Source organism: Sceloporus undulatus, chromosome 3, assembly GCF_019175285.1.
Source record: "Sceloporus undulatus isolate JIND9_A2432 ecotype Alabama chromosome 3, SceUnd_v1.1, whole genome shotgun sequence".
NCBI classification, from domain to species: domain Eukaryota; kingdom Metazoa; phylum Chordata; class Lepidosauria; order Squamata; family Phrynosomatidae; genus Sceloporus; species Sceloporus undulatus.
Window position 1 is genome coordinate 204093345 of NC_056524.1, and position 24153 is coordinate 204117497.

General features: G+C 39.9%; 2 protein-coding genes across 7 annotated transcripts in view; one reads left to right on the plus strand and one right to left on the minus strand.

The window, feature by feature from the left end:
• The first annotated feature begins 13413 nt into the window (after window positions 1-13413).
• BBIP1 (BBSome interacting protein 1) lies at window positions 13414-17261 on the plus strand. Of its 2 annotated transcripts, none has more exons than XM_042459153.1 (3): window positions 13414-13570; window positions 15825-15906; window positions 16971-17261. In XM_042459153.1, the coding sequence occupies exons 2-3, from the start codon at window positions 15867-15869 to the stop codon at window positions 17132-17134; spliced, it is 204 nt and encodes a 67-aa protein (XP_042315087.1). In that variant the 5' UTR covers window positions 13414-13570; window positions 15825-15866; the 3' UTR covers window positions 17135-17261. The 2 variants fall into 2 exon arrangements, with proteins under 2 accessions (XP_042315087.1, XP_042315088.1); XM_042459154.1 differs by having other exon boundaries at window positions 13441-13570; window positions 15830-15906.
• Window positions 17262-18740: 1479 nt separating this feature from the next.
• Window positions 18741-24153, minus strand: part of PDCD4 (programmed cell death 4) — a 777136-nt gene continuing 771723 nt past the window's right edge. For 2 of the 5 annotated variants that reach the window (XM_042456395.1, XM_042456393.1), the window contains exons 8-11: window positions 23187-23294; window positions 20909-21019; window positions 20342-20481; window positions 19458-20242 (exon numbers count right to left, since the gene is read on the minus strand). In XM_042456395.1, the coding sequence (XP_042312329.1) occupies window positions 20101-20242; window positions 20342-20481; window positions 20909-21019; window positions 23187-23294 (501 nt within the window). In that variant the 3' untranslated portion in view covers window positions 19458-20100. The other 3 variants (XM_042456396.1, XM_042456398.1, XM_042456397.1) reach the window with 3 other exon arrangements.

The following is a 24153-nucleotide window of genomic DNA, read 5'->3' on the forward strand; positions in this document are numbered from 1 at the left end:
CATATCAGTAAAAACAATACCACGAATGACATATTAAAAATACACATTAATATGAATTAATTCCAAAAACAATTAGCTAAAAACATACGATTTAACATTATTAACATTATAACACTATAACATAATATAGCCAACATGGGTCTATCCAAAGGAGGAGATGAATTAAATAAACTGATATAATAAATATATTAATTTAGTTAATTTATCTCCTCCTTCAGAGAGGTCCATGGTGTCCATGATATACTACACAATAGCTGTTGTAAACAGGGAACTTTTTCTACACAGAAACCAGATTTCCATTTGAGAAGGGTCCAGTGCGGAAAGGGAAAACTGTACTCCAACAGTGGTCAGGGCTAAGGGCAGGGTAATAGCAAAAAGGGTGAGACAATATGTACTTGCTTTTCACCAAGCACACAGAAACACAGCTCATTTATATGTATGCCTATATGTAAGCTCCTCTAGATCTTCAATATAGGATTGTGCCTTAAATCAATCAATGTGTTTTTCTCTTCACACTTGTGGTCTCCTGTGGTGGCCCAGTTTGAATGAACTAGAAATGCAACCCCGTCCTGACTACTACATACAACACATCATGAAGCCCATGGAGCTTCAAAAGCTTGCAACAAGTATATTGTGCATTTTGGTTGGCCAATAAAGATATCACTGATCGATTTTTGTTCGCATTTGTTATATGGCCAACACAGCTATCCCTGAATGTTTTAACATATATTACAGTTTACACATCGCAAAACTAGCTCCTTGTGGTCTGTCTCTGGGCTGATTCATGATGCATGCAAGCTTTTCAAAATGCAACAGAATGGCATGTCTTCTGAGTGCGCACTCTCATTTCTACAGTTGTCTTAAGCCCTAGGTTTAAGGCCCTGGAAAAGTGAGTCAAAGGACGTCTTGTGATTTGTGTGAACAACTTTTGAAGAACAATATTGTACCAGGGACCACAAGGGGGCAGGCTTTCATAAATACAGGAGCTGACATACACAGTCGTGTCTTTTTGAGTAAGATCCCATTCCCTTTACATACACAGCATGTTCACAGGGGATATAAAACTAATGACTTCCTCAATCTAGACTAGAACAAATAATGCAGAGTTGTTTACAGAGCACTTTGTAAATTAAGGCTTCCTATTTGCAAAGTTCTGAGTTCCTGACATTTTGGAAAAGAAGGACTCAAAAGATTTTCCTAGGATCTTTGAAAGACAGGCACATGTATTCATTAGAAATTCATGTGAGCCACATCAGCCGACTCCTTTTTCAGTGAACACATGAGCACTATGTACAAATGCCTTCATTGTTTCACCTACTTTTCTTTCCCACAATTTAAAAGAAATTATTATATAGGAGAAAGAAAGTAAGACTGGGAAGAGGCCTGGGGCAGTTATCTGACAAAGGAAATAAGAATGACATTTTCTGTACATTTTGCTGTAAAGCATTATTAGCTGCAAAATTAGTCACGCAGATGTGTATATGAAAACTGTACATTGTGTAAACGGTTCGCTGACTGAACACCTGGTTTAATAATAACAAATGAAGTGTACGTCCTTTCAGCTCAATTAAATAGGCATTTAGAGGCAGGCAAACACTATGCAAAAGAGGACAGATTATGCAGCCAGCTAATATGCCTTCGGCAGTGCTGTCATGGGGCTGTATTTTTCTGCAGAATAAACAGTTCGGTTTTCCTCCATAAATATTTGCTGTACTAGACAAATCGGTTCAAGATGTATCAACAATTCTTAACCAATATATCCTTCAGCATAGATAGCTGAAGTCAAGGCTATCTGTGTCCCATGATTATGTCATTGTTCCTCTTCCCAAAAATCTTAGTTTTCATTTTTAGCCTGCCCGCTCCCAATAATGTACAAATACTGTAAATGCTTGCCATAAAAAGTGGAGAAAACTGCAATCCTATACACATTTCCCAAAATAAGTCTCATTGAACTGTACAGTAAAAAGGGATCACTTCACTTTTTCAGTGGTGTAACTTAATTTTTTTTAGTTATGTTTATAATTGCGAGGGTGTGGCTTCACTAAACGGTAGACAGGGAATAACACAGGTGCTGTTTAAATGCTGTTTCATGCTGCTGCCACATGCCTGAGTGTGGCTAATGTAGCAACAGTGACAGGGATGGGAGCAGAGTGGAAACCAGTGGAGATAGATTCAGAGGTTATTCAGACTGTGAAATTAATTCTAGTAGAATCTAGATTGAATCTTTGCTGTTCGCATGCATTTCAAATGCATCCAATTAAGTTTCGGAGGAGGGGGCTGCAAATTCCTACTAAACCTGGGATAATCAATCTGGGGGGGGGTCTGAGTTTTCCTAAAAGATTTGCATTGTGTGCATAACCAATGCAAATAGACCCAGGATAAATCAGGATAAAACTCTGTATGCCTTGAACATCTTTCAAATACATCCACATCATTGAATACATCTTTATTCACAGTGCTGACAGGTGTGAGCAAAAAAACTCAAGAGATATGCGGTTCTAATTTTTTAAAAATAGTGTGAATAACAAAACTGGAATCAGTGAGATTGTTTTCACAGTTGTGCTAAAAACAACAAAGCCTGAATGGCCCCTAGAAGGAACAGTAGGTTAAGCATCAAAGAAGGAAGGGGCCAGTGGAGGCCAGACTGAGAGTTACTGTATATATCCATGTATAAGTCTAGATATTTTAGTCTAAATATTCATCCAAAAAACCTGAGTCGACTTATCCACAGGTCAATTTAAATACTGTAAGTACTGTACTTTAACACTCATTTTAAAAAAGGAATCATCCTCTGGTAAAAAGCAAAAATGTAATCTGTCCTGGAATCACTCTATTCTTTCATCCATCCAGCTTTTATTTTGAGCACAAATAGTTATGCCTGCTAGAATTTTGTAAGTTCTTTGACATTGTTTTCCTTTGCACCATCCTTTAGATTATTTGTTACATGCTCCTAGATTTTATCCGCAACTTGTCCAGAGGTCATATCAAAATCCATAATTTTGACTACAAAACCTGCCCTCGAGTTATACATGAGGTTGACTTATAGTTGAGTTTATACTGTATGTAAGTGAAGGCAGAGGTGGGTGACTGTTAGAGGTGCAGTGGATTTGAGACAAGAACAGTTTCCTCATCTAAATGTGGAGATGAAACAGGGATAGGTGGAAATTACTACAGCATTTTTACATTAGCTGTATGGAATAGTTTTGGTGCTACTGCTACATATAAAGTGATGGATCTGAGATATAGCTGTTATCTATTTAATTTTATTTACTTTCCTTCAGTATGGATTGCTACTGACACAAAAGAGTGTGTTTCTAAACAAGTGTTTTTTGTGTTGTTTTGCCCATCCCAGTTCTGCACACATGATACTAGTCAGTTGATTCAATTTCTTCCTATGAGCATGGTACTAACATGGAAGAATATATCTGCAAAAGAGTGTTCATGTGGTTTTGCATAGATGGCACATCACAACCACCACCACTTTTATTACATGGCAGGGGAATGACTTCAAATGCTCTTGCAATTTGCTGTTCACTCTTTCCCTTAAATAAGTAAGATCTTTTAAAACTAAACAACAATCTAGTCTAGCTCTAGAGTTTTATTTTATGATTAAGCTGGAATTTTGTTCTGCGCTGCTTTTTGCTGTTTCTTCTAAATATAGCAGATGTGCAAAACAAAAAGTTGGTTGGAGAACAATTTGTTGGCATGCATTTTGTGTGCGGTGACTTACTTTTGAGTAGAATGCAAAGAAATGAGGTGAATTTATTTTTTATTTTTATTTTGCAATCCTGTGCATTTTTCTCAGTGACAATGTCTTTAACCAACAATTTCTTCCAAGGCAAAGTAGTGCTGTATTTTAAGCACTGCATTTTAATTGTAATTTTTCAAGCATAAAGATATGTTTGTGTCCTGTGTGTCATTCTTAGAGTTCACACTTTTACACCATTCGCAGTTGAATCTTATGGATTGTCTTGGGTCCCCTTCTGTTCTCTCTATACACACTGTCTCTAGGTAAACTCATCAGTTCTTTTGGTTTCTCCTATCATCTGTACGCCAACGACACTCAGCTGTATCTCTCCACCCCTGACCTTTCGACGGGGCTTGAACAGCAAGTTTCTTCTTGTCTGACTGCCATCTCTCAGTGGATGCGGCTTCGGCGCTTGAAGCTCAACATGTCTAAGACTGAGCTTCTCGTCTTTCCACCTAAACCCACCCTTCATTATTCCTTTTCTGTTTCTGTCGACGACACTTCTATTCAACCGGTTCATCAAGCCCGCAGTCTTGGCTTCATTTTTGACTCTTTCCTGTCATTTATTCCCCAGATCCAGGCCACCGCCAAGACCTGTAGATTCTTTCTCCACAACATTGCCAAGATCCGTCCATTCCTCTCAATCTCTACTGCCAAGACTCTAGTCCATGCCCTAGTGGTTTCGCGACTAGATTATTGTAACCTCCTTCTAACAGGGCTTCCTCTTTCACACCTCCATCCTTTAATCTCTGTCCAGTATTCAGCTGCCCGTATTGTCACATCCACTTGCCGCTTTGACCATGTTTCTCCTCTTTTATCCTCTCTTCATTGGCTCCCCTTCCCCTTCCGCATCCGGTACAAGCTTTTGTTACTGACTTTCAAAGCCCTCCATGGGTTGGCCCCTCCTTACTTATCTGACCTTCTTTCTCCTTACATTCCTACTCGCACCCTCCGCTCTGGTAGTCAGGGTCTCCTGTCACAATGTAGGACTACCACTGCCCCCTCCCGAATTCGTCCCTTCTCGCTTGCTGCCCCTTACTCCTGGAATCTTCTTCCCCCACATACACACCTCATCACTTCTCTACCCAGTTTCAAAACTGAATTAAAGACTATATTGTTTAGAGAAGCATTCCCAGAGGTGAGCCCCTCTCTGACCCAGGAATCCTCCTTTTAACCATCCATCAAGAAGCCAAGCCCTTCCTCCAGTCCATCTGCCTTATCATTTACTGCTTGGGTGTGTTTTGTAACATAGGCCAGCAGATTGTAGCTTTCAGGTTTTTAATGTAACTGTGTGTAACCATTGAAGTTACTTTTAACTACTTTTAACACAAAATAACACCTTCTTTTAAATAATGTTAACTAAGAACTGTACGGGGAACTAATTACTCTGTAAAAGTAACTAATTACTCAGTAAAAGTAACTTTCACCTGACATTTACATGAGTTCCCTTTTTTGTTATTTAATTTTGTCGGTATTTTATTCTATGTATTATTTCCTGTTTGTGCTTTATTAACAACTAACTGTAGCACTCAGCATTGCTCAGGAAAATCATTTACCATCATTAAGGATAATTCTGTTTCAAATGCTCTCTAAGTTGCCTGTCTTTTTGGGTGTTCAAATGCACTTTTTGCTATGCATCAATCTCTCTTGCCCTTGGAAGAGTGTGCCTCTCCCAATCTACTGCCAAACTCTGCAAGAATGAAAAAATAATCCCCCACCAGCTCCCCTCAAAGTGAATTTCATATACACCACATAGCTCATATGTTAGGTCAGATCATTTCAAACATCTCAACTTAGCTTTATTTTCATAGCTATGGCAAAACATCAAAAAGGTAATTTTTCAGACTTAACTCATCAAAATATTCCAAATAATGTGCCACATTACTCTGCATGAATGGAAAAAACTGGTGTGCCAGCCAGGATCCAGAACTCAATTTTATGTCACCTACACCTTCAGTCAAACCATCCCAAAATACACTCTCCAACGTTGGTGAAAATCCACCTAGCTATTTTTCAATGATATGTTAACACAAAGACAAGAGATTTCTGTTTTATTTATAGATATTGTAAGTACATTTGCTCATCATTAAAATCATTATTTGGTAATAATCCTTTGGTATATACTGTACTGATTGTTTGATTTTTAAAATATATATATATATATTACAAATGATTATGTTTTTAATAAAGAAAGTTGGGACAAAATTTAGTAGATACGTAGGGTAGGTGCATTTTTTTAAATAGATGAAGTAAATTCTATGAGATGCTGTGTTTGGGATCTGAGAAATTGCCCATAGATACATCTGCCTTCAGCACAACAGTATTCCCTGAGCACAAAACAAACATTTTCATATCAGAAGTTCCAATTAGTTTTAACACAAACACACTGAGTTTTATTTTCCAGATATAAAACACTATCAGCATTGTAGAACACAGATAAATTCCATGCTCTACAAACGCACTGGAGTTCTCCTTCTGTGTGTCACTGAAAATTCATGTCTCAGCAATGATAGCATGCACACAGGAAACACAACAAAAGAATACTGAATTTTTAAAATTCTTTTTGGAAATGGCATTCAGAGGCAATGTGGGAACTGTGCTGCCCTGGAGATGTTGCTGAACTGAAACTCCCAGCTAGCTTGGTGAGGAATGCAGAGAGTTTCAGTGAAACAACATTTGGAGGGCCACAAAATCCCCACCTCTGTTTTAGAGTTACTGTTTTGCCATGATAGGTGGGCATCAGTGTGATCAGACTTAGCTGGAGTAGCAGCAACAGCTGGAAGAAATGCCTTCCTAGAATCATAGAGTTGGAAGAGACCGCAAGGGCCATCCAATCCAACCCCATTCTGCCATGCAGGAAATCTGTAAACATATGGCCTGCTGCAGATGAATGAAATATTCTAAATCACCCAGAAATTTTCCACATACATTCTAGGCCCAGTGTTCCTTTTGGTATCCAACAGCTGGACTTGCTTGGATCTTGTAGCCCTGCACAGTTTGTTAAGCATTTTGTATAACATGACACCAGTACAGTGATTCCCAAACTTAGGTCCCCCAGGTGTTTTGGACTTCATCTCCCAGAAGCCCCAGCCAGCTTGATCAACAGTCAGGAATTCTGGAAGCTGAAGTACAAAACTTCCCAAACATTTGGAAACCACTGTTTTAAGCCTGCCCAACTGTTTAGTGATGTGACAATCAGATGGCAAACTACAGGACTGTGTAGTTTTAACAGGGACTTTGTCATCTTTGTCTTTAACAAGATACCCTGGTCATGTGTATTTACAAAAGCTTATGATTCTTTATATGATTTATATGTTTGTAGAAGAATTATGCAGTGTGTGTGTGTGTGTGTGTGTGTGTGTGTGTGTGTGTATAACAGCTGGAATGGGATTAATGGTTAGAAAAACTGGACACAATGGATGCTTACCTAATGACTAGGGAATCTTTGCAAACACATGGAATTCTGTGCTTTGGCAAAATTTCAGTGAATTATACAACCATAATTGATGCTGCTGGAACCAAATTGAGCAAATATGGAAATTGGCATGAGACTGCTAAACAAGTACATTTTATATTCTTTAAAAGCTGTGGAGGTTAATTTGTCATAACTAAGAGCATGAAAATGAAGGAAGGAAGTACGTAGCTGCAACGGATCTGAAGAAGAGAAGGATCTGCCAACTGATAAAACTGCACAAGTTCTGCTCAGCTGAATGTTCTTATTGCAAATACTTTTCAAGTGCTTCCAGAATTTACACCATGCTAGAAGCTTGAGCATTTAGAGAGGAAGAAGGAACAATGCACCATTCAATTTAATATTTTGAAAATCCTGTATCTATTAATCTTATTCTCCCCACCCAACCTTGTTACTAACACTTGCCTATATTAGGGGTAGTTTTTTCATATGAAACCCAGTCTTTTAATATGCCTTTTCCCATTTTATATCTGAGGGTATGAATGCAACATTTCTTCAAGCAAGAGGCATTTTAGCATCATATCTTGGAATCAAGTGATAGTAACCACCCATGCTCACTTCACTATTTCCAATTGCCACTTCTCTCAAAGCTTGGCTGTTTGACACATAGACAGAAGAGATTCCAAACTGGAATTCTAAACTGGAATTAAGGGACTGGCAAAACTCATGTCAGTTTCGGTTCTCATATAATCAGAATTTACTGGATTATTTTCTCAAATATTTGCTGCAGCCAGGCTAGTATCTCCCAGATGTTTGGACTATAACTTGCATCAACAAAACCCAGATTCAGAAATTATGGTAGTTTTAGTATCTCAATGGCTGCAAGTTGGAGGAAGCTGATAACTGGATGTCCTATTTTTTTAAAATCCAGAGTCCATATGAATCAATACATGCATCAATATGCATCAATAGATATTATTGGCTTAGAGTATCATCAGAGTTGGCATCTTAACCAATATGCCACCACATCCCCCTTGGTCTCAGTAGATTAGTAGCTTATGCAATATTTCACATGCCTAGATGCTTTTGAAATTCAGCCAGCCAGCCAGCCACTTTTCACCCAACATGGAATGGCCATGGCAGGGGGCTTTAGTAGTTCTGCAGTATGTCCAGGGGGATCTTGAGTTGCTACAGAGGGACAAAGGGAATACCAACCTCTGCAGACAAACATACACAGGCATAGGGTTAACTTACTCTGAATACATCACTAACAGGAGAACAGCCCAGGTATGTCCCACTGATTCAGTTAGTCTGCTCTAGTCAGGACAGGAGTAGCATTTGACTTTAGTTCAATAATCCAATTCAGAAAATACATTTAAAATACATTTATAACTTTGTCTGGAAAACTATGCAGGTTTGTTTAAAGATGTTTGTAGTTAAATGTAGTAGTTTAAGCATTGGACGACTATGACTCTGGAGAACCAGGTTCTATTCCTCGCTCACCCATGGTTACCTTGGGTGAGTCACATACTTTCAGCCCTAGAAAACCCCATGACAGATGACAGAAAATGCATTTAAAATACATTTTAAAACTCTGAAGGTTTGTTTAAAGATGGCACTTCAGTTTGTGGTTAGGTGTAGTGGTTTGAGCATTGGACTACAACTCTGCAGATTCAGGTTCAATTCCCCTCTTGCCCATAGTAACTTTGGGGTGAGTCATATACTTTCAGCGATAGAAAACTGCATAACAGACTTGCCTTATCACTGGGAAAAGTTAAAGAAGTGTTTGTGGACACCTCCAGATGATAACATCTCCTCTTATATAGTCAAAACAACATTTTTCCTTGACTTCAATAAATACAAAAAGGGAGTTTCAGAAAAAGCGTACCAGTAGAGCCACAGTGACTTACGACCAAAGGATTTTTCAGACTCACAAGAAGAGGGTGTTACCATGGCTTGTTTAATTTTGAATCTTCTTGTGACACCCAACTTCAAACTTATTTTGCATGAACTGCTCAAAGACAAGAACCAAAACTTGACCTCACCCTTTGCCTACAGTGCTGTCATTTATCATTTCCAGGCAGGTTTTCTAGTAAAATGGAATCTCTTGAAACTTAATAGCCTAACAGTAACAAACCAAACAAAAATGTAGGTGGCAGCCAGTGAGGACATGAGATAACTTGTCACAGCATACAGAAAATCTGAAGCACCATTAAAGGGAACCAATTCAATTATTTTATTCATTATACTTGTGCTCTGAGGTAGAGATATTAAAATAGTCTCTTTTAGATCTCAAAATCCCCTGAGGCACTTGGCTGCCCAAAGACCTTATAACTTAATTTAGTGAGAGCTGCAGAACAATTATGTCATAGAAAAAACATTTGTCAAAGTACTAATTAGCACATTACCCATTGCTAACTTTACATCTGCATCACCTTCTCCGCAACTGCTGCATAGATGATCAAGATGAAACAATAAGTCAAGTTGTCATACAAGCCTTAAAAGATGAAACAGCAAAACACCACAGAACCAAAGCCATTTTTCTCTGCACAGCTATTTTGGTGCTGTTGGAGATTTATCAGAACATTTGAGAGAGGAAAAAACAGGTGTCTCTAAAAATCAGCTTTTGCAAAGAGAATTTTTCAGGGATGAAAAAAGTCTGCAAACAGAACTGGCCATTATTGTTGGATATCAGGGGCTTTGCAGAATTTTTTTTTGGCGTAAACCATTGAAACAAAATCTGAAATACACATGACACTCATCCAAAAAGGCACAAATTACCAAAACAAAATTTCTTTCCAATAATCAAGAGATTGGCAGACCTACACAGAGCAGACCTAATGAAGAGGTTACACAGCATACTAATGGTCAAATATAACCAATCATTAGTGAATATTTCTTGGCAACTGATTCATGCTTGAGGCTTTCTAAGCCTTGCGCTGCAATCCAGGCACATATATCTGAGATCAAGTCCCATTATATTTTATAAAAGTAACATCTACTCAAAAGCACAAGCTGTTGTTTTCTATAGAGCTTACTCTGAAGGAAGTGTGTATTAGGTTCTAAAGTAAATTAACACAAATCAGGCTATGTCACTTAGCATCCATTGCTATAATGCATTTAGGGCAGTGGAGTATATTCACTTGGCTACAGTGCACTTGTATCCAAGTTAGTACGTTTAAGAAAAAGAAACCCCTTTTGCAAGTCTGGTTTAATTTAAATAAATGTGAAAGAAGTCATTAAATATACAATGTAAATTTAAAATACGAGTTATGGTAAACCAGCCCTTAATTTTCCAAAAGGGTAAGTCATCGTTTTGGTCTCTAAAGGAAAATGCAACAAAGAATCTTCTGCCACTTGAAAGACAAACAGATTCATTGTGACATGAGCTAGAGCCCAGTTCATCAGATGCTGGAAGTGTTAATGTGTGCTAAAAAATTAATTAGATATATATTAGCTCTCTAAAGGCAAACAGCAAACTATGTGTTCTCAGAGCATATTATCTTGTTTCTTTCTCAACTAAATTGTAGACGCCCAAATCAACAGAACAGGTTATGAGATGATGATCTGGAGTTTGGACAGAAAAAGGTTAATGAGTTGTTAGAAAGGAATACTAAAAGCTTCTTACTAGTCAAACCTGCTCAGCCAGGCCTACTCACACCTTTTGTTGAGGAAATAGATACCTCCATGGCCCTGGTCCTGAAAGGAGCAATGTCTGTCTCCTCCTTCTCTTAGTCAAGAATGGTGTAACACAGGTATACATAAAGGATCAAATGAAGAAAAACTAACTTTTGAGCCCAAGGCAGAGAGAAAGATGAAGGTGTTAGATGTGAACACAGGAATGCCCTTTTGGCTTGGCAGAATGCCTCTCTGTGAGTTCTTAAGTAGGGCAGTCGATTTGGTAGTGGTAGAGCTTTGCACCTTCACCTATCTTCAGCTTGTGTAGTTCCAAAACACCTTAAATCTGCAGCAACCGTTCCTTCATAAGGAAATCAAAGCCATTTAGCAGTGCAACCGACAATATCTCGCTACACAGAGAGCACAGTGCACAGAACCATTTTTACTATATGTTTGCAGAAAACTGTGGCCCATAACATTAAAGACTGTACACTCAACAGATTCGCGCCAATATAATCCATTTTATCTGCCAAGTGAGAATGGGGCCCTAGAGGGAAAATACACATTCCTCTGTGCCGAATCTGCACAATACAGTGGGTCCTTCCCTTATGCGGGGAGATCTGTTCCAGATCCCCCGTGTAAGGGGAATTCCACTCATGCTCGCACCCCATAGAAAACAATGGGGCGTGTGTTTGTGACGCATGCACCACAGACACATACACCATGTTTTATTGACGCATGGCTACAATGTAAGCTTGAATCCGTATATAGTGCACCTGCATATGGCATGGGCATACTGTATATGAGTTAAGTAGCATACACTCCAGCTGCAGCACCTGACTCTTACGCTTCCCTGCCAGCTCATTTAGGTACAAGGAAATAATTACTGGACAATAAATTAAAAGGATTTGCATCACAACAGATACCATAAAACAATCTTTCTCAAGCTTTTTACCATGGAGAAACCCTTGAAATAATTTTCGTGTCTCAGAAAACTCTTGCACAAAACATATTATATCTTATTGTTATTGTTAATTGCCGTCAAGTCGATTTTAACTTGTGATGACTCTATGAATGAGAAACCTCCAAGTCACCCTATTATCAACATCCCTGTTCATTTCTTGCAAATTCAGGGCTGTGGCTTCCTTGACTGAGTCTATCCACCTGCAATGCAGTCTTCCTCTTTTCCTGCTCCCTTCTGCCTTAACAAGCATTCTTGACTTTTCTAATGGGGCATGTCTTCTCATGATATGGTCAAAGTACAACACTCTGTTTAATCATCTTGGCTTCTAGGGATAGTTCAGGCTTGATTTGCTCTAGGATACATGTATATGTCTTTTTAGCAGCCCATGATATCCATAGCACTCTTCTCCAGCACCACATTTCAAATGACTTTATTTTCTTCCTGTCAGCTTTCTTCACGGTCCAGCTTTCACAACATAGAAATGGTTGAAATACGATGGCATGGACGATCCTAACTTATATTCAATTTTACATCTTTACACTTCAGGATCTTGCCTAATTCCTTCATAGCTGGCCTTCCATGTGCTAGTCTTTTTCAGATTTGGTGACCGCTGTCTCTATTCTAATTAAAGACTGAGTCAAGGGATGAAAAATCGTTTAACTATTTAAAAGTGTTTGCTGTCTAATTTAAAGTTATATACATCGTCTAGAATCATAGTTAGAAGAGACCAAAAGGGTCATCTAATCCAACCTCCTGCCATGCAGGAATACACAGACAACGCACCTCTGACAGAGAGCCATCCAGCCTCTGTGTAAAGACCCCCAAAGAGGGAGACTCCACTCCACTCCAAGGGAGTGTGATCCACTGTCAAACAGCTCTTGCCATGAAGAGGTTCTTCCTAATGTTGAGGTGGAATCTCTTTCCCTGCAGTTTGCATCCATTGACCTGGGGCTTAATCTCTGGAGCAGCAGAAAACAAGCATGCTCCCTCCTCAATATGACACCTGTTCAAATAGGACTATCCTATCACCTCTTAACCATCTCTCCTACAGGCTAAACATACCCAGCTCCCTACATCTCTCCTCAGAAGGCATGGTTTATTTTGGTTCCCTGAATGTTCAGCTCCAATCCTGTCCTGGCATTTCCTTCCTTGACTTTCCTTCCACAGTTGTTCCAAGTCTTTGCTATTTTCAGCCAGAAGTTATTAGTCAGAGGTTATATCTAAAACTGAACAAAAATATATTACTCATGATCTCTCATGGAACACTTAGGCCCAAAACACACTGCAGAAATAATCCAGTTTGAGACCGCTTTAACTGCCCTGGCTCAGTACTAGGGCATCCTGGGAACTGCAGTTTATTGTGGCACCAGAAGGCTAAATGTCTCCCTAAACTACAGTTCCCATAATCCCCCGTGGGATGTGTTTTGGGTTTTTTAGATATTGAGCCTTCTCTGTCAGAGAGCACTGGTGCCACGGAAAACTACAATTCCCAGGATTCCCCAGCACTGAGCCAGGGGCAGTTAAAAACAAGTCCTGTCAAACTGGGTTATTATTTCTGCAGCGCAGGGAGGCGGAGCAGCCATGGGCGCATTCCCGATCTGACGTCATTTCCGGCGCCTCCGGACTAAGAACAACGGGCCGCTCTAGCTCCGCATCTCTATGGTGGCGTTGCCCCTTAGACTCAGCGAACTCAACTCGACAAACCGGAACTAACGCCTGGGTCGCGGAAGCTCTTCCGTGTCACTCTCGTTCGGCTCCCTATTGCGGGGTTGCTGTGGCAACGCAGAGGCCTAGCTAATCCTGAGCCGCCCGAGTAAACTGTAGGGAGGTAAGTCCGGCGAGGCCTTACTGGTTTCGGGTCCGTTGGGCTTAGGAGGCATCCGAACGGGAGAGATAACCCGCTTTGACACCGCTTTTAACTGGTTTGGCTCAAGGCGATGGCATTCTGGGAATTGTAGTTTGTCAGGTCCCCTGACAACAAACTACAATTCCCAGAATGCTATCGCTTTGAGCCAATTAATAGCGGTGTCAAAGCGGGTTATCTCTCCCGTGCTCTCTCTCTCTCTCTATATATATATATGTATGTGTGTGTGTGAGAGAGAGAGAGAGACAGACCTATATACTAATAAAGCTATAGATAGATATATGTGTGACATACTTATAAAGCTATATGTGTGTGTGACCTATATAAAAGCTATATATATATACACACACACACACTAGTAAAGATATACTGTATATATATATATATATATATATTAGTAAAGCTATATATGTGTGTGTGTGACATATACTAGTAAAGGTATATATATACACACACACACACACTAGTAAAGGTGTATATATATATATATATACACACACACTAGTAAAGCTATATATATATATATACACACACACACTAGTAAAGCTATATATATATGACATATATACTAGTAAAGCTATATATGTGTGTGTGTGACATATACTAGTAAAGCTATATATATATACACACATATACACTACTAAAGATATATATATATTAGTAAAGCTATATATGTGTGTGTGACATATATACTAGTAAAGGTATATATATATATACACACACACACTAGTAAAGGTATATATATATATACATACAGTATATATGCTAGTAAAGATTATATATATATATATATATATATATATGGCATATATACTACTAAAGCTTGTGCTGCCAGCTTCCCATGCGTTGTTCTCTTTGCTTATTTGATTTTTCCCCTTCCTCCGTGCCTTTCTTCAAAAAGAGTGTTGAAGAATAGATCCATACGCAGAACTTGGGGATTCACAATCCTTCATTCTAACTAGAATAGGCTTTGGTACGGAGAGAGCGATCGTGTAGCACTTTTGAGTTGGCAACAAGAGGTTTCCTAGGCTAAAAGTCTACTTCCTCAGATGCATTTGGCCAAAGGAGGAAATAGACTTTAGTCTAGGAAAGCTCATGTTGCCAACTTCTTTCTTTCAGTTGATTTCAAAGGTGCTGCAAGATCCCTTAAGTCCAACCCCATTCTGCCATGCAGGAAATCTCAATCAAAGCATCCCGGACAGATGGCCGTCCAGCCTCTGCTTAAAGACCTCTAAGGAGGGAGATTCCACCACACTCTGAGGAATGAGTTTGTTCCACTGTTGAACAGCCCTTACTGCCAGGAAGTTCCTCCTAATGTTGAGGTGGATGCAGGCAAAACGTCAGGAATAAATTCTTCCAGAACACGGCTACCTAGCTTGAAAAAAAACCCAAAACAATGGTGTGACCACCGCCACCCCCTTTAGGCAAGAGAAAGAGGGGTTGCACCTGCACAGAGCCTTCCTCAATGAGGAAAGGATACAGGTTGCGAGGAGTAGCTGAGAAGAAGGCATGCTGGTGGGATGGGGAGCTTCCCTGGGTCAGAAAGCATGCAGGGCAATGGGTGGGTGGGGGGCTGAAGTGGTTGAGGTGGTGAAAAGAGGGCCCTGTGTGAGTCTGTAAAGCAGGGCAGGGGGCTGGAAGATCCCCAGAGCCCAGCTGGTTGGGTTTAGGAAAGTCACCTGCTCAGCTCAACAAGGTAGCTTGTTGCAGAATTTCCAAATGTCCTCTATTTTGAGCATGACTAAGAAGCATGAATGCACATTTATATGAGGGTTTTTAGCCTTTGTTTAGAAATTGGAGCCCTGATGATGGCAGTGATTAAATGCCTGTACTGTAGCCACTCACAGCCACAAGGTTGTGGGTTCCATCTCAGGCAGGGCTCCAAGGTCCATTCAGCCTTCCATCCTTTTGTAGTGTGGTAAAATTAGTACCCAGCTTATTGGGGGGCGACTGCCTTACACATAGTAAACCGCTTAGGGAGAGCTAGTTCACTGATAAATGGTATAGAAATGTACAGTATTTGCTATTGTTACTAAATGTCCTGCATTTGCAGTGCCTTGTCCTCCTTTATGATTAGGATAGCAGATCACCCTGTTGGGGGGGGGTCTCTTGGACTAGGCGAGTGGGTTGTATTTTTGGAAGACATAAAGTTCCTTTCTCACCCCACTTGCTGAGGGAGATGAGCAGACTAATCCTCTTCTGGTAATTTCTCATTCAGTACAGATTACTGTGACAGGACTGTATTTCTGCCAGTTGAAGAATGACTGAGCCCAAATTCCGGGAGGTGTTGCCTAAGCAAGGTGAGTGGCCTCTCCCAGCATTGTACCCACCCACCAAGAACATCCGCCTTATCTCCCAAGTGACCGATGCCACCTACCCTTAGGGGTGTTTTGTACAGGATCAGGCACCTTATCTCAGAATGTTTCCAAGTATTTAGTCTGTGCACTTCATCTGTGATATTACTAGTTTAGAGGCAAAATAATTCCTTGCGTTCTGTTACTCAGGAAAGTAATTCTCTCCATTTACAACAGCAGCACGTTTACTGTATATACTCATAAGTAGAAATTTTAGTCAAAAATTGAGTCAACTTGCCTCAGTGTAAGTACAGTATTGTACTCTTATTTTTAAAAGGGGCCATCCCCTAGTGAAAATCAAAAGCATAGTCTGTCTTGGAAGCACTGTCCCCCCCCCCCCCCCCTTCTCCCATCCCTCCAGCCTTTAGGGTGAACACAAATAGTTATGCTTGCTAGAATGTTGTAAGTTCTTTGGCATTGTTTTCCTTTGCTTCATCTTTTAGATCCTTTCTTACATGCCCCTAGGTTGTATCCTCAGCTTATCCACGGGCCATATCAAAATCCATAATTTTGGCTCCAAAACCTGCCCTCAACTTATGCATGAGGTTGACTGAGTATATACGGTAATTATTCTTGCAGGTTTTGAGTGTTTTGATTCTTTTATGCTCTGTGCTCCTATCTCCTCTGATCTGAGTTGTGCATTTGTTTTTACCAGACTGTGCCATATTTCTGGGGAGAAAAGTAATTTCTTGCTTCCCAAGTCCATTGTCCTCCTGCTGCCCTTGTCCCCATTAGAAGTAGACATTATACTGCCTTTGAATCTTGTGTCTGGGATAATTAATACTCTCATTTGGAAAAGATTGTACAGTGGAAACTCGCCTTACACAGGGGATCCGTTCTGATTACGTGATCACACAAAAGTCTAACATGAATTGCTACCAGCACGGATTTCTATGTTAGCTACTCTGCCCAGAAGCTATCAAGTTTTCCAGTTATCTAACACATGTCTGAGCCAGCCCAAATAATCCTAAAAACGATCATGATTATTTGCCTTTCTCTCCTCATTTTAGGAATGTTAGCAGTTGAAGATGTGACTACTATGGTATTGTGCAAGCCCAAGCTGCTACCTTTAAAATCAGTTACACTGGAAAAGCTTGAGAAGATGCAGCGAGAAGCACAGGAAACAATTCGGCAGCAGGAGCTCACCCAGCAGAGTTCCAAATCAACAGAGTAATAGGGAAAACAGAAGGAATGTATGAATACAGTGTTCACTGTTACTGTAGATTGTTGTTTGCTGATTGTACAGCAACCCTGTAAATATATTTTGAATTATGTTCATTAAAAATGGCACTAACAGAAGATTGCTTCTAATTCTGCTTTATCTCTGTTACTGAACTTCTACTCAGGTTGCCATTTATAAACCCTTACATTGGAATAAAATCTGTTTGGTCTTTTGAGTAAACATGCATGGATTGTGATACCAGACTCGCACATGTGTGTAGTGTGCCTCCATGTTGTTTCCAGTTTATGGGGATCCCAAAATGCAGCTATCACAGGATTTTCTTGTTAAGGTTTGCTTTGCCTCCCTCTGAGGCAGAGAGAATGTGATTTATCTACTCATTGGGTTTCCATGGTCAAGCAAGGATTTGAACCCTGGTCTCCAGGTCGTAGTCCAATGCTCAAACCACTACACCATGTTGGCTCTTTCTATAAGGATTACTTTAGGTTATTAATAAAAGCATATATGTGGTAAGTAAAATTATATGCAAATAGATCTTTTATAAATCATTTATAAAATGTATAACAAAGCAGGCTGAGCACACTAAGCACATACCTTTTACATGTATAAATGTGTCTACATTAGGTAGAACAACAGTTTTAGATGCTATGCAGAGACTGGTTCCTCACTCCTGACAGTTATCAATGCTTCTCACAATGCATGTACAGTCTTGTTAACAAGAACAACTTTTAATGAAATAAAGAATGCATACATTTTAAAGATGAGAACCAGCATGGTGTAGTGGTTTGAGTGTTGGACTATGGCTGCATCTGCACTGTAGAAATAACGCAGTCTGACACCACTTTAACTACCATGGCTCAATGCTATGGAATTCTGGGAGTTGTAGTTTTGTGAGATTGTTAGCCCTCTCTGTCAGAGTGCTCTGGTGCCACAAGAAATGAAAATTCCCAGAATTCCATAGTAGATTAAGTGGTGTCAGACTGATTTCTGCATTGCAGATGCAGATGACAACTCTGGAGACCAGAGTTGAATTCCTTGCTTGGCCATGAAACCCACTGGGTGATCCCGGCTGAGTCACATTCTCTCAGCTTCAGAGGATGGGAATGGCAAACCTCTGAACAAATCTTGCCAAGAAAACCCTGTGATACGGTTGCCTTAGAAGTCAACGTAAATCGGAAATGACTTGAAGGCATACAACATTTTAAATGGAGCAGCCAATACTGGCTATTCCTGGATTCAGCAACAGCAAATGCAGCAACACTGTATACAAATTTCCTCTATACTTACGTTTTTAGATTTAAAGACACATCAGTGTTATATCTGCACTGACATGCATGTTAATGTTTGCAAGTTATGTTTAAGCCTGGATGCTATTTCACTTCCATTCTATTAATAATAATAATAATGAGAGAGAGTTAATTGTTCTACTACACATACTATCTGCAAGATTGTGATACAGCAAAATGGAAAGTGCTTTAAGCAAACAATAAAAGGGAACGTGTAGAGCTTTCTCTATGAACAAGTTAGGGCACTAAGCACAGGCGAAGTTTTAAGAGTCAGTGAGCACAAACAAGAATTGTTTAAGAAAAACAACACAAAATTCTGCTTCACAAAAGTTTATTTTATAATACATTCTGTCAGAACTGTTCATTTTTCCAGTTTTTTTTGGGGGGGGAATAGATGTTCCAGCCACCATTTGCTGAACTAGTTTTTAACACCAAATCATATTACTCTGGAAAAAGATGAATGCATCTTATGATCAGACTAAATTTGTTTTAAAGAACCTAAGAAATAACTGTTTCTTCACAGCAGCAGCCAAAATTGGGTTCTAGCAGCTTAACTTGACCCATTTTATAAAGCTTTGAATAAACCAGTGATTTAACTACCAAAAAAAAAAGAAGACAAAAATACACACCTGTCTTTGGAAGAAAAGAAGGGCAGGCAGATATTAATGCAAAAATATGGAATGATTACGGTAGGTCAAATATGGCACTTACAAAAGAGTAGCTTATTCCAGCAAATCTCCACAGAAAGGTGGTTACTTTTGTCCAACTATAGGTTCAGAAAAAAGAAAATGTTAAAAAAAATCATTTGCAAACACAAATTTGTACAACCCTTAGAAGTTATTTGTGCCTCAAAACAAGTGCATCTTTTACAAATAAACGAACTGCACTAAGCAACTCTTGCTACAGAATATATACATATATTTTCCCTTTAAACATCTACAGTTGCAAGTGTTGGTTCGTGTAATCAGTAGCTCTCAGGCTTCAGGAGGCCTCCATCTCCTTCACTTACAAAGCGCTTCCTTCCCCTAAAATTAAATACACAATATGTTTTCAGTATCTCCTCTAATCTTCATTGGTTTTATTGACAGTGGGAGTTCACCACTAATAAAAATAAAATTCTACAAGCAAAAAGTTGTGTAGTTAAGTTAGTTTTGTTTGCTCTTAGTACATTAGGAACAGAAAAACTGATGGAGTTTTGCAACTAAAAGCTTAGGTCAAGAATATTCCAAAGAAAAGCTTTGCAAAGTCATAAATATATGTAATGCACAGAGACCACAATGAAAAGATATAATAGCATGAGTAAGGAAGATGCAAAAGGACAAGCCCTGCACCTTTAAGCCTAAGAATGAAATTCCAGAATTAGCCGTGATTAGCACTTTCATCCATAACCATATAGAAATGAGAAAATCAACTTCTGTCAAAATTAGTTTTGCTTGAAAATCATTTTGTTTTACTTTGCAGAAATCTAAGAATAATCAAACAATGTTTCAGTCACATTATATAAATTAAAGTGATTTAACAACTGCAATTTCTTCTGTTCTCCACCATTCTTACACAAGTGAAAAGAAAACAAAAGAAAATATAGCTCAGGAGAAGTCTGGCAATATATTTAAGCCTGAGAGCACAGAGAAGCAGTATGAGAACACAAGCTGTGTAGTGATCTTCAGAAGTCATTTAGTTCCAAAGCATAGCTTCGTATATAGATGGAAATTTAACATCCTTAGAAGTTTGGGTTGGAGGTTCCCAGCTGTCAAACCCCATTCTTGCTTCTAGGATAACCTGCACTGCAGGGCAAGAAAATAAGGCAGCTGCCAACCTGAAACGGTTGAGCTCAGATTAGCAAAGCAGTGAAGTCAATGCTAAGTCTATCATGCATACACACTCAACACATGCACTCACTTTGTTAAATATGTACCTGGAAGGACAGAGATCTCTTAATGGTTTCGATATTATTCCTGCACTAAAGCATTCCTCTACAAACCGTTCAAGCACAGAGTACGAATGTGGCACATCAAGATTGATGTCTGGTATTTCACGGTAAATTCGTTCATAACCCTGCAACATTAGGATTAGGGGGAAATACTCAACACTTGTCAAAAGAGCAGTGCAGTTCTCGATGAAAATTAAGTACACTTAAAATGATTATACTGTATATACCTTAATGTTTTATATTAAAAATATGCATCTTTTGTATCTGTCAGCAGTTTGATCACCAGCTTCTGCTGTGTATCAGTAAAAGGTAATGAGAAAGACATTTGCCTGAGACCTTTCCAGACAACACAGACTATTGGGCCAGACAAACAAATAGTCTTATTTGGCAAGGCAGGTCTCCATGTTCTTCCCAAATGTTCATTAAAAATAAAATTAAATTAAAAAACCACATTGTTACAAAAATCTGGCCCAGGATCATTATGTTCTCTTTTCATTCTAGAGCAGACACATGTGTAGCAGTAACACAAGGAAATTTATTGGACACACTTACTCTTTTCATTTGGTCCGTGGTAATGACAGCAGATCTCCAGAGGGATTTCAACAAATCGAGCATCATTTTAAAATTTGTGTCTCCAGTTGATTCTAAAACCATCACAACTGCCTGAAATATATATATAAAACCAAATGAACTGAATATTCAGTGAGAAATGGTAAAAAGGCTTTTATTTTATGTAAGAACACTCTCGCTGCAGTGCAGATAAGGAAACAATGCAATGTACAAGACTAAAAAGTAATACTTTATATATTTCCCTATCAAAAAATGAAATACTGTAGTATGAAGAGTATCCAATCAATTATGATATTTGGTAGTTCTAAAAGTGTTGCCATTCAGATTCAGTATAACAGGGAAATACAAATTTGAAACTGATGAGGAGGAAGCAAAAAGAAACAAGGAAAAAAATAATCCTGAATTAAGCTAGCATGCACTATTTTCCTTCAAATTTAAGTAACATAGGCCCGAAAGATGGGCCGAAAGCGCTGTGTCGGCGCTGAAATTAGGGTTCCAGAGCGCATGGCAACCGCATGCCTTGGAACCCTAGTACATATGGGCAGCCCCATCTTTACGTGGCGCTGTCCATACATGGCGCACATGCACAACGCAAGTGTGGCACCGCGTCTACACCTCCAAGCACCACGCGCGTCACAGTGTGCCAATGGCGCACTGGTGACGTCCTCCCCGCGCACCCAAAAGAACCCGCTTTTAGTGGGTTCTTTTCAGAGCGAGGAGAGCCCTCCAGAGAGAAAATGGGCAGCTCCAGACCGCCCCTTTGGGGCTGTCGAGCCCCCTACTAAGCTTATTTAAGCTTACAAATAGCCATTGAATTACTGAAGGAAGCAACCTCTCTAAAGGGAACTATGGAAATACCCAGGTGAGCTTGGGCAAACTCACTCTCTGAGCCTCAGAAGATGGCAATGGCAAACCCCTTCTAAAGAAACATGCCAAGAAAACCTCACATTAGGGTCATCTAACTCAGAAGGCAATTTGATGGCATACAACAATATAGTGTAGAACAGGGGTCGGCAACCTGCGGCCCGCGGCCCGGATGCGGCCCGCCAAGGCCTTCTTACCGGCCCCTGCGCAGTCCTGCCGCCGATTGCCGCCGATTTTCTCCTTTTTTTGCTGCTCCAGCCGCCATTTTGTTTTCCAAAATGGCGGCCGAAGTCTCGCGTGACCTCAGGATGGCAAAGGTCGCGCGAGATTTCGGCCGCCATTTTGAAAAACAAAATGGCGGCGCCCATGTAGGAGGCCTGGTGCAGCCCCTGTAGCACTCCAACAGGGCTCCAGGGGCTGCAGTAGGCCTGCAGCAGGCTCCACCTCGCCTCTGCCCTCCTCCTCCTCCTCCCTAAGAGCAGGGAAAGGAGGAGGAGAAAGAAGGAAGGAGTACAGAGCGAGGGAGCCAGAGCAGTAGCTGCAGCCAAGCAAGGCCAGAGGTTGGTTCATTGGGGGAGGGGTTAGCTGGATGTTCTTTCTGCAAAATCCCCTCTGAGCACCTTGTGGCTTTTCTGGGTTGAAACTGTGCATGCTTGCTGTAGTTTATTTTCAATTGCATTTTAATAATTTCCTTGCTTGCACCTTTATTAGTGTTGTTGTTGTTGTTATTATTATTATTATTATTACTACTACTTGCCCTGGGTGTTCTTTCTGCAAAATCCCCTCTCAATGAGAAAGAGGGAGAGGAGGTGGAAAGGTGAGTCATTTCAGGTCTGCCTTGGGTTTTTTCCATTATTTTTTAAAAATATATAACACTTATTTTTGTTTTATTTCATTATTTTTATTATTGCTTTTTATTTCATTTCATTATTTTTATTATTTATGATGGTGAGACAGTGTGACTTTCCAAAGTGCTGTAACAAAGGTCTGCTGTAACAATGATAGTGGTGGTGGTGATGATGATGCTTCGGTGGAAGCTCCACCCCCAATGTGTGGCTCCGCCCCTGGAGGGTGGAAGCTCCACCCTGGCATGTGGCTCCACCCCCAGAAGGTGGAAGCTCCACCCCCAGCATATGGCTCCACCCCTGGAGGGTGGAAGCTCCACCCCCAGCTTCGGCCCCCCAGTTGTCTGAGGGATAGCAACCTGGCCCCCGACTCAAAAAGGTTGCTTACCCCTGGTGTAAAAAGTATGGAATGTGTAGAGAAGCATCTAAATTTTTGTACTTGTAACAGATACAGTGCTATTACTAAAAGAGAAATCTCAGTATGATCTTCATGTAATCTACTGTAATATTTATGCCATCCATATACAAGACACATATTAATTCTGCCTTACTTCATAAACAAGTTCATGGTGAAAATGGGGTACTTCTAACTCCTGAAGACAACGTTCTGCTTCAGAAACATCTCCAGAAAGAAGGTATTCTTTTAACAGCATATCAATCTAATAGATCAAGAACACATAACTATATTAGACTATGTATTTTAAAACTTACAGTTCTTTTGTAGTAACAAAACTTTACATTTATATTTAAAATGGAAAGCGACAAAGCCCCAGAAAACTACAATGGAAGGTAACTACAGTTGTCCCTCCATATTCGCTAGGGTTAGGGAACAAGAAGACCCCATGAATAGGGAAAACCGTAAATAACAAAAATACTGTTTTCCTGAGAGGACACCTCTCTAGAATCTCTAGGTCCTCCAGTGAAACTCTGTGTCAATGTCCAACATACACTGACATAGAATGGCACTGGAGTAGCACAAATGGTCTTTCATGCAACTTTTAGTTAAAGTTGCTCACAGAGTTGCACTGGAGGACCTAAACAGTCCAGAGGAAACATATTAAGAAATCCGGAATAACAAATCCAACAATATCAAAGCCGCAAATATGGAGGGATGACTGTACAAAGTAATATCTACCATACATAATAACTAGTCATGATCATACCGGCAACAGCAGATTTTAATTTTTGCTAAAATCCTTCTTTCCAATAGTGGTGTTGACTAGTGTGGGAATAAAATACAATTTCTGTTTTATGTAGGTGCCTGAAACTTTCATTTTGTGTAGAAGAAACTCCCAAATTCTCTATGCCAAGGTCTTTTCCAGATTTGCTATCCAAGATCCAATATACATAAATCATAAATCCTGGCCCATCACTGTCCCTTCTTCTCTGTTGTTTGCTGTACTGCCAGATCCCATGATAATTGTATCACAAGATGTATCCAATGCCAGTAGGAGTAGAGAGCCCTATCGTTACAACCGTTGGCAAGCTGCTCTGAGAAGCTCAGTCACCACCTTGCAG

Coding starts and splice junctions, on each gene's coding strand:
- BBIP1 (XM_042459153.1), top strand. CDS start 15,867: ATGACTGAGCCCAAATTCCGGGAGGTGTTGCCTAAGCAAG. Junction 15,907..16,970: donor GGAGGTGTTGCCTAAGCAAG/GTGAGTGGCCTC, acceptor TCCTCATTTTAG/GAATGTTAGCAGTTGAAGAT.